General features: G+C 52.0%; 1 protein-coding gene across 13 annotated transcripts in view; it reads left to right on the forward strand.

Moving 5' to 3' along the window:
* EFCAB8 (EF-hand calcium binding domain 8) overlaps window positions 1-13,630 on the forward strand; it is a 69,906-nt gene that overhangs the window by 30,260 nt on the left and 26,016 nt on the right. For 8 of the 13 annotated variants that reach the window (XM_038571984.1, XM_038571992.1, XM_038571988.1 and 5 more), the window contains 9 exons: window positions 4,747-4,814; window positions 5,156-5,307; window positions 6,656-6,793; window positions 7,268-7,381; window positions 8,540-8,767; window positions 9,686-9,756; window positions 10,700-10,904; window positions 11,713-11,946; window positions 13,085-13,219. In XM_038571984.1, the coding sequence (XP_038427912.1) occupies window positions 4,747-4,814; window positions 5,156-5,307; window positions 6,656-6,793; window positions 7,268-7,381; window positions 8,540-8,767; window positions 9,686-9,756; window positions 10,700-10,904; window positions 11,713-11,946; window positions 13,085-13,219 (1,345 nt within the window). Of the gene's footprint in view, window positions 1-4,746; window positions 4,815-5,155; window positions 5,308-6,655; window positions 6,794-7,267; window positions 7,382-8,539; window positions 8,768-9,685; window positions 9,757-10,699; window positions 10,905-11,712; window positions 11,947-13,029; window positions 13,220-13,630 lie in introns of all 13 variants that reach the window. The other 5 variants (XM_038571993.1, XM_038571985.1, XM_038571986.1 and 2 more) reach the window with 5 other exon arrangements.

Below are 13,630 nucleotides of genomic sequence, written 5' to 3' on the forward strand. Positions count from 1 at the left end.
AGAGGGGGGATGTGATGGTACAGTGACGGAGGCTCTGGCTTCATCTGAGCCACATGTGGCCACCCCTGCTGAGAGTGGGCCCACCTCCAGGACAGCAGCATCCTGTGGATCTCGGTGGGTCCGAGGAAGCAGCAGTTGTCCTGTGGGCCAACAGTGTGGTATGGTGGTTCACACCTGGGCTCTGCAGTCTTTTCTTTTTTTAAATTAAGATATAATTGACATATAACATTGTATTAGTTTCAGATGTGCTATATAATGATTTGGTTGGTATTTGTATATATTGGGAAATAATCACCACAATAATAGTTAACAACCATCCGCACACAGTTACATTTTCTTTTCCTGTGACAAGAACTTTTACAGAGTCTGGTTTTAATCATCACCACCAGCAGCAAAAATATAACAAGCCTCTTTTATCTACCAATACATACGTAAGTAAAACTCAGCACAGAAGCTGGCACATAGTGTAAAGCAGGCAGTCAGAAAAGTATTTTCTGGATGGAGGAATGAATGTAAGTTGCTTTATGTCTGTGCCCCTCAATGTCCTCGTCTGTAGAAGGGGGTGATAGCAGTGTTTCTTTCCCTTATCCCAGGGCTTACTTGAGTGACTGCTGTTTGTGGTATATGGTCAATAATTGGCAGCATTTACTCTTTGGAGATGGTTCTAATCTCTTTCCTTTATTCCGAGTTCCTCTACCACAAGATGGATTTTTTTCCATCTTTCCTCCTTGCTTCCCTCCCTTCCCTCCCTTTCCTTCCATCCCTCCTTCCCTCTCTCCTTCCTTCCTTGCCTCCCTCCCTTCCTTCTGTTCCTCCTTCCTTCCTTCAATCTGTCCTCCTTCCCTCCCTTCTTCCTTCCATCTGTCTTCCCTCCCTCCCTCCTTCCTTACTTGTCAGTGATTAGTCACACTAGTAAGTCCATGTACATGGGTTGACTCTGTAAAAAATAAAACATAAATAAAGCTCAAGCCTTCTTGCCCAATCCCCACTGTCTCACTCTGTTCTCAAGTGTCTTACTTCTATCATTTTCATGTGTACCTTTTTAAAAGTTATTTTTAAATTTTTTGGGGCACCTGGGTGGCTCTGTCATCGGTTAAACATCTGCCTTTGGCTCGGATCATGATCCACAGGGTCTTGGGATGGAGCCCTGCTCAGCTGAGAGCCTGCTTCTCCCTCTTGCTCTGTTGCTCACCCTGCTGGTGTGCTTGCTGTCTCTTGTGTGCTCTCTGTCTCTCTCTCTCCTCCCCCCACCCCTTCTCTCTCTCTCTCTGTCATAAAATCTTTAAAGAAAACAAAATTATTTTGATTTATTTATTTGTTTTAGAGAGAGAGGATGGGCAAGGGCAGAGGGAAAGGGAGAGAGAGAAGCTTAAGCAGGTTCCACATCAATGCAAGGCTCAATCTCATGACCCCAAGATCATGATCTGAGCTGAAATCAAGAGTCTGATGCTTAACGACTGAGCCACCCGGGTGCCTCTTATGTGTATCTTTCACTGTGCATTTCACAGTAGATATTTTCTCCTGAGGAATTCCCGCCCCCCCCCCCCCCTTGCCTTTGCTGTTTTCCTGTTTTCCTCCTGAGGCAGGTCTTTACCCCCTGGGCCCTTTGGGTCTGTGACATTTTGTTCCTGGGCAGGTTGAACCGTGAGCTGCACCCCGTCTTCTCTGGAGAGCAGCAGGAGATTGGATGCCTGTGTTGGGGGAGCAGCTGAATGAGACACAGCAGGACGACTGAGGCCATTTTGGCCCTGTCTCTGTCTGTTCCTTCCTGCCCTGGTTGTTTTCCAGAGGGAAATTCAATCCTGGGACGATAGGGCTAATTCATTCCAACTCCTCGTTTTACAGATCGGAAACTTGAGACTCGGGGGTGGGGTGGGGGGAGGAAGTGCCTGTGTTAGAGCAAAGGTTTGAATCGGGGAGCCTCATGGTTACCCAGAGTGCTCTGCACACATCCCCCTGCCAAGCCCTGGCACCAGTTGCTGGTTGGAGGGGGCCCCAGTGAAGGCCTGATGTAGTGAGGGAGCTTCAGCCTTGGCTTCTGTGCCTTGGGTGAGGCTGTGTGCTGCGATTTTACTTGGAGTTGATTTGCAGCAGGGCTCATGTCTTTGACTTTGATACCTCACGTCTGTGATATGTGTTTCATTGAGCTTCTTGTTTTATTTATGTATTGGGTCTCAGTGGCAGGTGGTTATCACAGGATCACCTCCTCCTGGCCATGAGGGTCTCCATTATCTGTCCCTGCTGCTCTCCTCATCTCACCTCTTCTACCTTCCTACTCCAGCCACACTGGTCAGCCACCTTGTGGTTTGGGCACGCTCAACTTCAGTTGTCCTGTGGGCCAACAGTGCCTTTGAATTGTTCCTTCCTGCCTGGTATGCCCTTGTTTCTTATTTGTTTTTACTTTTTAAACATTCTCATTACTAAAATTTTAAACACAGAGAAGTAGAGAAAATACTATAATACTTTAATGTCACTAGTACTGAGTCCAAGTTAATCTTCCCCCAGTTGACTCAAGCATATTTTTTTATAATTATGTTGTAAGAAATATAAACAAGTCTTTAGGTTTGGAGTACAGGAATGGCATGGTCTGATGTGCAGGAGCATCCTTCTGGCTGTTCGGCTGCAAGTGGAGTGGTCAGGTGCTGAGACGGGGGACCCCAGTGATGACGCCATTGTAACAATTCAGGCCACCTATGCTGATGGCCTGGAATCACCCAGTGGGGTGGAGATGGAGGGATTTGAGATGCATTTGGGGGACAGGTTGGAGAATGTATTTATACACATGCAAGCACGCATGCCCTTGGGGTTGTCTGCACGCAGTACACTTGCCAGCTGGCACCACTGACTGCTTGCTGCCCTCTAGTGCCAGGCCAGGACCTCTCAGCGCAGCCTCCATGGGTGGGGTCTGGCATTGTCACCCCAAACTCTGCCTCTAGAGTCAGACTCAGCCTCCAAGGCACTGTGGGCCTGAGAGCTTAGCTCCCTGGCAGCCAGCCCGAGCTAAATTTTCAGGCGCTTGCAGCCAGCAGTGAATCTGAGCAGAGGAGCAGGGTGGAGTTGTAGGAAACCTGTGCTGGGTGTGTGGACTGACTTATAGTATGTCCCCTGCTTTCCCCCTCTTCTCTTACTTCTGCCCCCACCACCAAGTCAAAGCCACCTGAACTGCTTGCCATGGCCTTCTTCTCTCTGACCTTCTGGTCCCTTCTCTGCACAGCAGCCATCTGCATACTGGTCCCCTAAAGCGACCCTGTCAAAGCAACCTGTTTATTTCCCTGCAGGACCTGCCACAATCTGTAAATGTCCGTCTCCTTTTCTCTCTGTTTATTTACTTTTCCTGCTGTTTCTCTCTGGAAGGAAAACTCCATGAAGGCAGGGACATCTCATTTATGCCCCTGGTAATCTGGAAGGGTGTAGATGCCAGGAAATCTTTGTTGCATGAGTGAGTGAATCAGCCTGAAGTAATTCCTAGTGACATTTTGGTGACCATTCTTCCAGAAGATTTCTCTGTGCATAGATGCATGGAAGGAGATGTATCTAGTTTGACAATAAATGAAATACATGTGTTTGATGTGTTCCTCTTGAAGTTTCAGTTTTTCGAGGAATCCTTCTTGTAATGGAAGGGAGAGCAGATTTGCAGTGGGAGCGTGACTGGAGGTTGAGAGACCTGCTGGGAGGCTGATGCAGACATGAAGGGGGCCTGACCTGAGCAAAGGCCAGGGCCCTGGTGGGACAAGGGCAATGAGGGTTGGGCTTAGCTGGATAATGGGAATGCTGGCGAGGGAGCCTCCAGGATGACCCCAGGCAACCAGGTTAGGCCCCCAGGGAGTGGCAGAGGAGCCAGTTCAGGGGCAATTCAGTGGAGGGCATACTGCATTAGAGGGCTGGGGAACCCTACAATGAGGGCCTCTGAATTGAGTTTTGAAGGGTAAATTTGAGTAGAAGGAGCTGACAGGTCAGGATGTATGGATAAGAGGGAACAGCATGTGCAAAGGCACAGAGCTTCCAGTACTCTTAGGCCTGACCTTCCTAAAACCCCTGCCTGGGTCACCCTGGCCCTTCTGAGCCCCATTTGGATGTACCTATTCCTTCCAGATGGAAAGATGCACCTATTCTTTTCCTGGACCACTGGTGACTGAGCCCCCTGCCTCTTCCTGCCATGCCCACCCTGGGTCTGAATCTAGATGCCCCATGCCTTTCTGCTTTCCGTATTCTCACTGTGGCATAGGGCTGATGACACTCTCTAGGGTTATGGGAGGAGTCCAGGTGATGCACGAGACAGCACCCAGCACAGAAACCAGCACAGAACAGCCAGGGGCACAGCACCTGGGAACTTCCCCTCCTCTGGCCCTTCTTTTTAAAAAGTTCGTATCATAGGTAGGAGGACGCATATCTCAGTATGGTTGAAGTGAGGATTAAGAGCACCCTTGGGATGAGGCAGATGTATTATAGTTGTCAGGAGTTGCTGCTGCTTTGGGGGTGCTCTCACCTACAGGGGAGAGGTGGGCATCTCCTCCATGGGCTTCTGGTTTTGGGCTGAGCTCCACGGCGGCCGCCCTGCCTCTGGTGCTCAGCCCTGACCCTTCTCCGGCTGCCCTGCTTGGGTGCTGCTTCTCTCCCTGAGTGGAAACGTAATGGCTTCTCCCTGGCCTCCCTGTGGCCCTGACTCCAGCTCCTCTCACTCCAGCCTCGCAGGCTTCCCTGTGGCCCTCCATCCCAGCCTCCAGCCCGACCCCTTTGTTGTTGTAGGTTTTCAGTGCTGAACTTAAGAAAAGGGATTCTTTGCTTCGATTACTGCCCAGACAAGAACTTAGTGGGTAAGCGATCTTCATATTCTGCAGAAGCCGCTGCAGAAGGTGAAGGCTGCCAGGGTCATGGGGATGAATAGAGCTGAGGAGGGGGCCCTGCAGTATCCAGCCTCTGTCCGGGCTCCGCTCCTGCCACTCTGGTCCCTGCCCGTAGGTAGGTGCCTGGGGCAGTGTGGTGACATGGGCTCTGCTTGGCATGATGGTATAGGCTGTGGGGGAAGGAGCAGCAAAGGGGCAGGTTAGAACCCTAACTCCCCACCTGCCACACTTGCTTGGGGCTCAAGGCCCGGTCCTAGGAGAAGGTCCCAGCACCCACCCCCTAGTGGTTGACACCCATGTTTTGACCTCAGTGACTGGTGGCTATGACCCCCTCATCCGCCTGTGGAACCCCTTCTTCTCAAAAAAGCCTGTGTGGATGATGAAGGGGCATCAGACTTCCGTGACGCACATCCTCGTGAACAGCAAGAACAGCAGCATCCTCCTCAGCATCTCCAAGGACAAGGTGCTGCTCTCTGGAGCCGGGCTCTCCCACTCCCACTGGCTCCTGTTCCCGGCAGAGGCGCTGGCCCCTGGGTAATAATGCAGTTCGGCCAAGCCAGACGCTGGTGTTGGCAGCAGCCTGTAGCCCAGGCGGGTGGTGTGACCTCCTGGCCCCAGGAGGTCCTGGCCTAGGCACAGAGGGAGCTTCCCCAGGTGGAGTCCTGCACCCCACTGTGAGCGGTCCAGCAGAGCTGGGTTCCCATAGAACCCAGACTGGCTTCTTACCCCGTGGGCCTTTTCTGAGCCTCAGTCCCTTCATCCACAGGATGGGGGTTGAGAGGTTTAGAGGAGAACTGGGCGGTAAAGCAGCAGTGTCGCGTCTGGCACATAGGAGGTATACAATACGTGTGAGGCACTCCCCTGCCCTCCCCCTTCCCCCAGACCCAAACTCGCACCTCAGCTTTCCTGGTGACCCTTCTCCGGCTGCCCTTGCTCTCAGGGCCTGACTAGACCTTCTCTCAGTGCCTGGGGCTTCCAAGTTCAGGGCCTGTCACTTTGCTCATAGGCATTGATTGGTTCAGGGTACCACCCCATCTGCTGGGCTGCTCGAGTGTTCTGGCCAACGTGGTGATGCAGGCCAACAGCTCAAGGTTCGCTCCTTCAGGGCACATTTTTGTGTCTTTTGGGACTCAGTAGGTTGAAAGTTGTCAGGACCCTTAGGTCACTGATTGCCATGTTCCCTGACACAGCACACACTTGCTATTATCTGGAACTTTCCTGGTAGCCCCAAGAATTGGGCGTCATGGCCTTTGCTGCAGGAGCCGAGGCTGGAGGGGTGGGGGACCGGGATGGGCTGGCCCAAATCCTCACAGTAATGATAGGCAGAGGCAGGGTATGGATCAGAGTCTGGTCGATTCCAGTCCAGGCCGTTCCCTGCTTACTGCTGATGTTTCCAAGCAATGAGCATCCTGGAGGGACTTCAACTTGGGCTGAACTCAAGGAGGCTGCAACTCTGTTGGTAGCCACTGTGTGCTATGGCTAGCTTTAGTTGAGGTAGGCTGCAGGAGGAGCCTATGAGGGTCTGCAGGGGCTCATGCTGTCTTGCGTGGTCTTCGTCCTCAGGCATCGAGAGGCAGCTGCTCCAGGAGGAGGCCCTGGGGGAAGGCTCTGAATAGGGGATGCCTCAGTTTCCTCTCTGAGTATAAGAAGAGCATCTCTATTGTACGGTTGGGACGTGTGCAGTAGGCATATGTCGAAGTTCTTATGCCAGGTGCCACTGGCCCTACTCACATCCTAAGGCATCAGGTGCCCTCTGCATCCCTGAGCACCCACTCTTAGCCTCTTTGCCTGTTTCTCACCACCTTCCCTAGAATATCCGTGTGTGGGACATGCAGGACTACATATGCCTCCAGTCCTTTTCCGGGAAGCTTTTTGCCCTGGGAAACTGCCCCATCACCAGTGTCTACTTCCACAAGAATGAAGACAGTCTCATCTGTAGCACCTTTTCAGTGAGTGCTGTGTGCGAGGGAGCAAGCCCCTGCTCCTGGGCAGGAGCAGGGAGTGTATTAATTAGACATTGCCTCATCCCTCAAGGAACCTAGGAGGTAGAAGAAGAACAGAGAATGTCAGAAGAAAATCCTCCATATTGTGATGGAGATTTATGTCAGGTGCTTCTCAGAGCGCAGAGATCCTTAGCCTAGCTTTAGGCAGGGCTTGGTCAGAGAAGGCTCACTGGAGGAGGGGTCACCAGATTGAGGCTGTAAGCTTCCCAGAAGTTATGAGGGTACCTTGGATTTCCATGGAGTAGGGTTGAGAGGTATCAGTAAGCAGGCTGACAAACCAAGAGGCCTCGCTGGGGTCAGGTCCATGCGCAGTCAGGATGTCTTGATGTTGCAATTTATTGGAAGTTTTTCCCCTGGGGCCAGTCATTGGGGGCGAGCTCTTCCAACTGCCCAGCTGTCTGCCCCTCTCCTCACCTACAGATTGGGATCCTAAAAGGGTACTTGGAGACTGAGGGGCCTGGGAAACCAAGGGAGAGGACCACAACTTATAGCACACCCCTGTGCGCTGTTCTCTACAGCAAGATTTTTAAGCAGGTGAGTAGGCTGGGGCTGGTGGTCTCTCAGGTTGACAGGAGTGCCGGGTGACATAGGGCAGGACTCAGACCTCCCGATGTGTCCAGAGCTGCATCTAAGGAGCAGTCAGCACAGTGGCAGGGTGGGGGTAGGATTTATAGCTTTGAAGGTGGTGTGGGGCAGTGGCCTATGGATGAGAAGCAGCCCTGCAGAGGGGTCAGCGGCATGAGGTGGGGTGGGAGCTCCACCACTTGGCCAGAGGATCACCTTACTCCTCTGAGCCTGTGTGCTCCTGCCCCTGCCTCAGCTCAGTGCTGGACACACAGTCTTCTGTACACAGAGGGTGAGAGGGAGCACCGGGTAAGGGCTGGTGTGAGATTCTCAGTGTGGGTGCTGTTCCTGGATGTCATTAAACAGGAAAGCCCCAGTCCAGGGAAGATCGGCACCCTGGTCCTGAGTAGAGATCTCTGGGTGGGGTGGAACAACCGAGTACATGGTATGGTCCCAGAGGGGGCTCCCCTTCCCTCTTCCCACTTCCATGGGGACCCCTTTTCTGGCCTGGGCTCTGGGCAGGACAGGCTGTATCTGCTGCGGGGTGGCACGAGGCCATTTACCTCTCTGCTCTCCTCTCTCAGGCCTGCTCCTGGCACCACCATCCTGCATACCTTAGGGATCTGGGATGCTTTCAAACACTTAAAATCCCCAGCTTTTCTAGATTATTCTCAGGAGGGTTGGTCTGAAATAGGCCCACCTGTTCCTGTTGCACTGACGTGGAGTGGCCTTCCCTTGTTCTCAAGTTTCTTTCTTGGGGACAATGAGTGGCTTTCCTATTGTCACCGCCACCCCAGTATTAATGATGCTTCAGTAAATATCTTTTCTGAAGTAGAGATTATTTTCTATGGAGATTCTGATAAATGCCATTTCTGAGTTAAAGGGGATTTCACCAATATGGTTACTTCTAAAAGAGTTGCGCCAGCTGACACTGGCCTCTGCTAAAGAGCCGAGGAAGGCCTGTCTTCGAGGGCTCTTCTGGCAGCAGAAAGGCCCCAGATGCCTGTCCTCAAAGTGCTTGGTGGGGAGGTGGGGGACTGGGCTAGTTCCAGTCACGACAGGTGGACGCCACCATCAGGAGTGAGGATGCTCTCACTCTAGGAGCCCCGGCTGTGTGCTCCCCCGCAGGTGGTAAGCGGCTGCCTGAGCAGCTTGGTGAGTGTGTGGGAGATCAAGACAGGCAAGAGGATGATGGAGTTCTCTGTGACTGGCGACCAGCAAGTGGAGCTGACCACCATGTGCCTGGATGAATCCGAGCGGTGCCTGCTCACGGGTTTGCGCGACGGCACCATAAAGATGTGGAACTACACTGTGGGTGAATGCCTGCTGACCTTCCCCAACCCGGACCAGCTGGAGGTCCGTCTGGTCTGTCAGCCGGGGCCAGGGGTGCTGTGTGAGAAGTGAGGCACAGCTCTCAAGGCTCTAGGCCTCCCTTGAAGGCTGTGACCATACACTGCTTGGCTTCAGGCTTTCCTGAGCCTTTGTGTTCTCCCCTATAAAGTGAAGATAGCCAACAGTGCCTGGCTTTATTAAGGATGAGTGCTAGCTACTCTTGTCCTTTCAGTTTGTTAGCAAGCCTTACCCCGGGTATGAGAGCTTCAGATGGGATTTTTTTTTCTTTTTTAAAGATTTTATTTATTTATTCATGAGAGACACACAGAGAGAGGTGGAGACATAGGCAGAGGGAGAAGCAGGCTCCGTGCAGCCCAATTCGGGACATGATACCAGGACCCCCGGGACCATGCCCTGAACTGAAGGCAGATGCTCAACCATTGAGCCATCCTGAATGGCATTTCTAGCAGTGGGGCCAGGTGAACCACATACTCACTCCTTTTTGGGAAATGTCTGAGAGCATCATAGGGATGTGTGTCTGTGGGGGTGGCTCAAAGCAAAGCCTATAGTTCCACTTTGGACCTAAGCCCCTTACTAACTCTTATGAAAGTCCTTTAACCAACTCCAAAGGAGCCCTTGGCCAAGTTGCTAGGGATCTGAGTACTGGTCCAGGTCCTATCACTTAGTTATTTGACCTTCTAGGTCAGTAGGTATCTGCATATTAAGTGGACATGGATACCTACCCTCTCTTCCTCCTCCAAGTCTATCAAATGGGATATTGTGAGCACATTCTGAAAAATATATGGTGGTATCGCTTCTAGGGAACTCTTATCATTATGGAGAGGTTTGACTTCTTGCTTGGTATGATTAGGAAGACATGCGGGACCCAGAGCCATTTCCTCTGAGGTGCCTTAGGGCTCTGTTTTCTTTCATCTTCACTAGATTAGCGGGATTGTCCATATGAACAAAGTGTTCTACGTGACTGGATGGAGTAAGAGAATCACCTGTTTCATGTGAGTAGCAAGGGCAGCTGACTGTTCTCTACTTCACATGGGGTCCTCCATTCCTAGCTCCCCTAGTGGTTGGAAGACCAAGCAAGAAATTCATGGTGAATAACATTCAGTGCTTCATCTGCTTACCCATCCATTCCTTCATCAGTCCGTGAGGCTACCATGTTCTAGATTTTGTGCTATGTGCTGGAGATGGGTATAAACAAGAATGATGGGGTTTCTATCCTCCTAGGGGGAGGCAGATGCTAATCAAATGACTTCATTTATGATGATAAAGTCTTTTTTAAAAAAGATTTTATTTATTTATTCATGAGAGACAGAGAGAGAGAGGCAGAGATATAGGCAGGGGGAGAAGCAGTCTCTGTGGGGGACCTGATGCAGAACTCGATCCCAGGACCCTGGGATCATGCCCTGAGCTGAAGGTATATGCTCAACCACTGAGCCACCAGTGCATCCCGATGATAAAGTCTTTTGAGTGCTGTGGGGAAAAAAACGTACAACTTTCTATGGGGAGGGGATGGAAATCTGATTTAGTCTCGGGGCAGTCCGGAAAGGCTCATCTGAGGATGTAGTGGGTGGAGTGGGATCTTCTCAGTGAAGCAGCAAAGGGCTTGGGGTAGGAGGGACATTCTAGGCAGAGGGAACAGAATGTGCAAGGCCTCTTCCTTTTTAGAGGGCTTTGTTAGGGCCATGGCTTCTCTCCTTTAATCCTTACTCAGATGTCTGAACAGGGCAATTCTGGAAGATTAGTTTATATAAAGTCCCTGGGACAGAGCCTTTGTAGTTGGCACATAGTAGGCGCTTAGTAAATGAGGTCAGTGGGGCAGAGCTTCAACCTGACTGCCTTCTCCCAAGTTGCCTCCCAGAATCAAAAGGCCTTGGTGTTTCCTTCCTGTGGAGCACTGAAGGCCAAGTTCCCTGCCCTCCCCGTTCTGGCCCTCTGTAGGCTCCATAAGACCAAGCCAGTCCTCCTGTGCTACCAATGGCAGAGCTTCCACAAGGAAGATGTTCTGAGCATGGCCAAGTACCAAAACCAGTTCCTTGGGACCTCTTCCTACAATGGAGATATTCTCTTCTGGAACATCAACCTGTTCAAGCCCATCCTCAATTTCAATGCTTCTAAGAGCCCCTGGCCTTTGCTGCCCAAGAAGGTATGGTCTGTCTCGGCTATGGGTGAGAATCAGCTGGAGGGCCTAGGGCGGGCAGGAAGCATTCCTGGGAAGGGGAGGGCACGTGATGACTTTGGAGGCAGTTGGAAGCTAGATAGTTGGGTGCTAGTTTCTATAATTATTCTTGTTTGACAGACAAGGAAACTGAGGCACAGGGAGGTTAAGCATCTTGCCTGAGGTTGCACAGCTAAGAAGTGATAGGTCCAGACCCAGGCAATCTGACTGCAGAGGCTGTGCTGCTGGTCGTGTTCCTCTGTCTCTCCTTGAAGGCGGTTCCTATCTTACTCATACTGTTAATCCGGGCTCACTGAGCTCATGGGAGGGATCTAGGAAACCCACACTATCTCTGAATTATGCTATCTTTGCAGATGAAAGCTGGAAGGGGCCTTCAGGGTCACCTCATCCAGTGACTTTCCAAACATGTTGGGGAGAGATGCTCAGAGGCTACTGTAGCAGCTTCCCCTAGAGTAGTTGGGCTTTTTACCTATTTTATACTTCGGAACTTCCCTTAAGATTAAAAATGACCTCACAAATATTTGGAAACCATTGTCCATTTTACAGATGGAGAGACCTAGTCCCTCATGAGAATAGTATCTGCCTGTGGGTACTCAGGGCATTCATGGTTGGCCCCGGGACAGGGTTATGAGCTCCTGTTTGATGACTGTAAGGGTACTCGGTTTCTAGGGAGCAAGCCCTGGGGCACCTGGAGGGCCCTTACTGGGCTGAGGAGGCCCTGCATTTCTCTCTGGGACATTACAGTGTCACAGGGGTGGTTGTCTCCCTGGCATAGATCCAAGAAGTGGACAACTCCCTGGCTGAGAGCCTCCAGTCCAGCAAGCTTTGTGTGAAACATAAGGAGTGGGCGTACAAACCATCAACGCAGCCCCTGGGCCCCAGAGCCAGGGCTGTAGCCAATGCCAACCTGCAACGGAACCTGATGTCAGCTCCCCCAGTGATGAAGCGCCCCAGAGACAAGGAGCCAGAAAAGCCCATGCCCCCGCAGGTGGGAGCGGAGGTGAGGCAGGTGACTACCCTCATTTGCTAGCTACCTGTGTGCCTATTGTGTGTTTGTGTCCTTATATGGAGCAGTTGATGGAGGGTTCATCAACTTGCTTTGAGCCTTGCAGTGAGGCAGGCCACCTCCCTGGTTAGATTCACCATATGCACCCCACTCTGCTGCCTCAAGCCTGGGCATGCTCCTTTCTTAGAGCATGGCCAGTACCAGACTGCAGTATTTACAAGCTCAGGGGCCAGACCTGGAGGGCAGACCACCCAAAGAACCTGGAATCAACCATAGGCTAGTTGCTGGGGCTACTTTTTCAGTCTCCCAGCAGGTGTGACTTGGCGCAGATGAGCCACTGGGGCCTGCCTACTTCTGCCGCTGAGCCTCATCTCTCTGGAAACCAGGCTTCAGGGGTCTGAGGCCCAAGTAGAGGCAAACTACTTCCCTTTCCCTCTGACCTCTCATCTCTGCCCCAGGATTAATGCTGGGGCAGCCTTGACTGATGATCCCATTGTGAGGGGGTAGGGAGAGAGGGGGATTTGGCTTCTGCAGTGAGTACAATATCTCTTGTGTGGGGCCAGGGGAGCCCATCAGACTGCTTCAGCCCTTGAAGCCTGATTCCCATTCCTGGAAACTGAGGTTTGAAAGAGAGTTCCCTCCCCTGCCCCCCACACCCTTCCACCAACACATGACACTTGTCAGGAGTAGGCAGAGTAGACCTGGAGCCCACGTGGCCTGCTCCAGCAGGTTCTACTCTAAGGTGCTCACACTACACTACTACAGGATGCTCGGAGCACCTCTGGAGTATCGGGGCTGCACCACTGCACTAACATCTTCTAGAGCAACCCTAACCCTCTCCTTTGACCAGCGGTCTCTTCCAGGACAAGGCTGGGGTGGGGGTGTACTCTAAAGGCAAACTCAAGTCTCTACCCTGAGAATGGAAGCTTCTGGTTACTTAAAATGGAGACTCCCCAGCGCTGGAGTGTCTTTACTGCAGAATCCTTTACATACTTGGCTGGGCCTTTTGCAGGGCAGTGGATCTACTGAGGAGGGCTGGGCTGGCTGTACTTCCAGCATCTGCCTCTGGTCTCTGTTCCCCCACAGGGTAGGGAGACACTCCCTCACCATGATGATCTGGGAGGCCCATTTTTCTTTCCAGAAACATGTCAGTTCACAAAGCCCCAAGCTGTTAAGAATGCCCCATGGCAAACAGTCCATCATCAGAGACGCTCAAAGGAAAAGAGGGGAATTCCAGAAGAAGATACTACTGCAATCCAACACATCGGTGGAGAAGGTGAGCCACGTGTAGGCAGGGTCTGGTCTGTGAGCTGGGCATGAACAGTCGGGTTGGGCTGGGAAGGGCAGGGCCGACAAGCCTAGGGGGCCAGCCTGATTCTCCCCAGGACCTGGAGAGGCGTAGTGGAGGTGAAGGTACCATTCAGGATTCTGGCTTGAGGGCTGCTGTGGTGGGGGTGTGGGGAAGCTCCTTGGGTGTGCATGGAGGGCTGTCAAGAGTCCACTTCTGGTTGGTGGGCTGGACTGGGAAGTAGGAGAAACAGCATTGCCAGAACCCACTATTAAAATGCCCTTCTGAGCTCTAGTAGGGTGTTTTGTACAGCATGTGAGTAGGGATTGGGTCATCTCTGTTCTCCCTCTTGCACCTTTCCCCTCACTGACCCTGGGTGCCCCACACTGTGTTGTCACC

Source organism: Canis lupus, chromosome 24 (assembly GCF_011100685.1).
Source record: "Canis lupus familiaris isolate Mischka breed German Shepherd chromosome 24, alternate assembly UU_Cfam_GSD_1.0, whole genome shotgun sequence".
NCBI classification, from domain to species: Eukaryota; Metazoa; Chordata; class Mammalia; order Carnivora; family Canidae; genus Canis; species Canis lupus.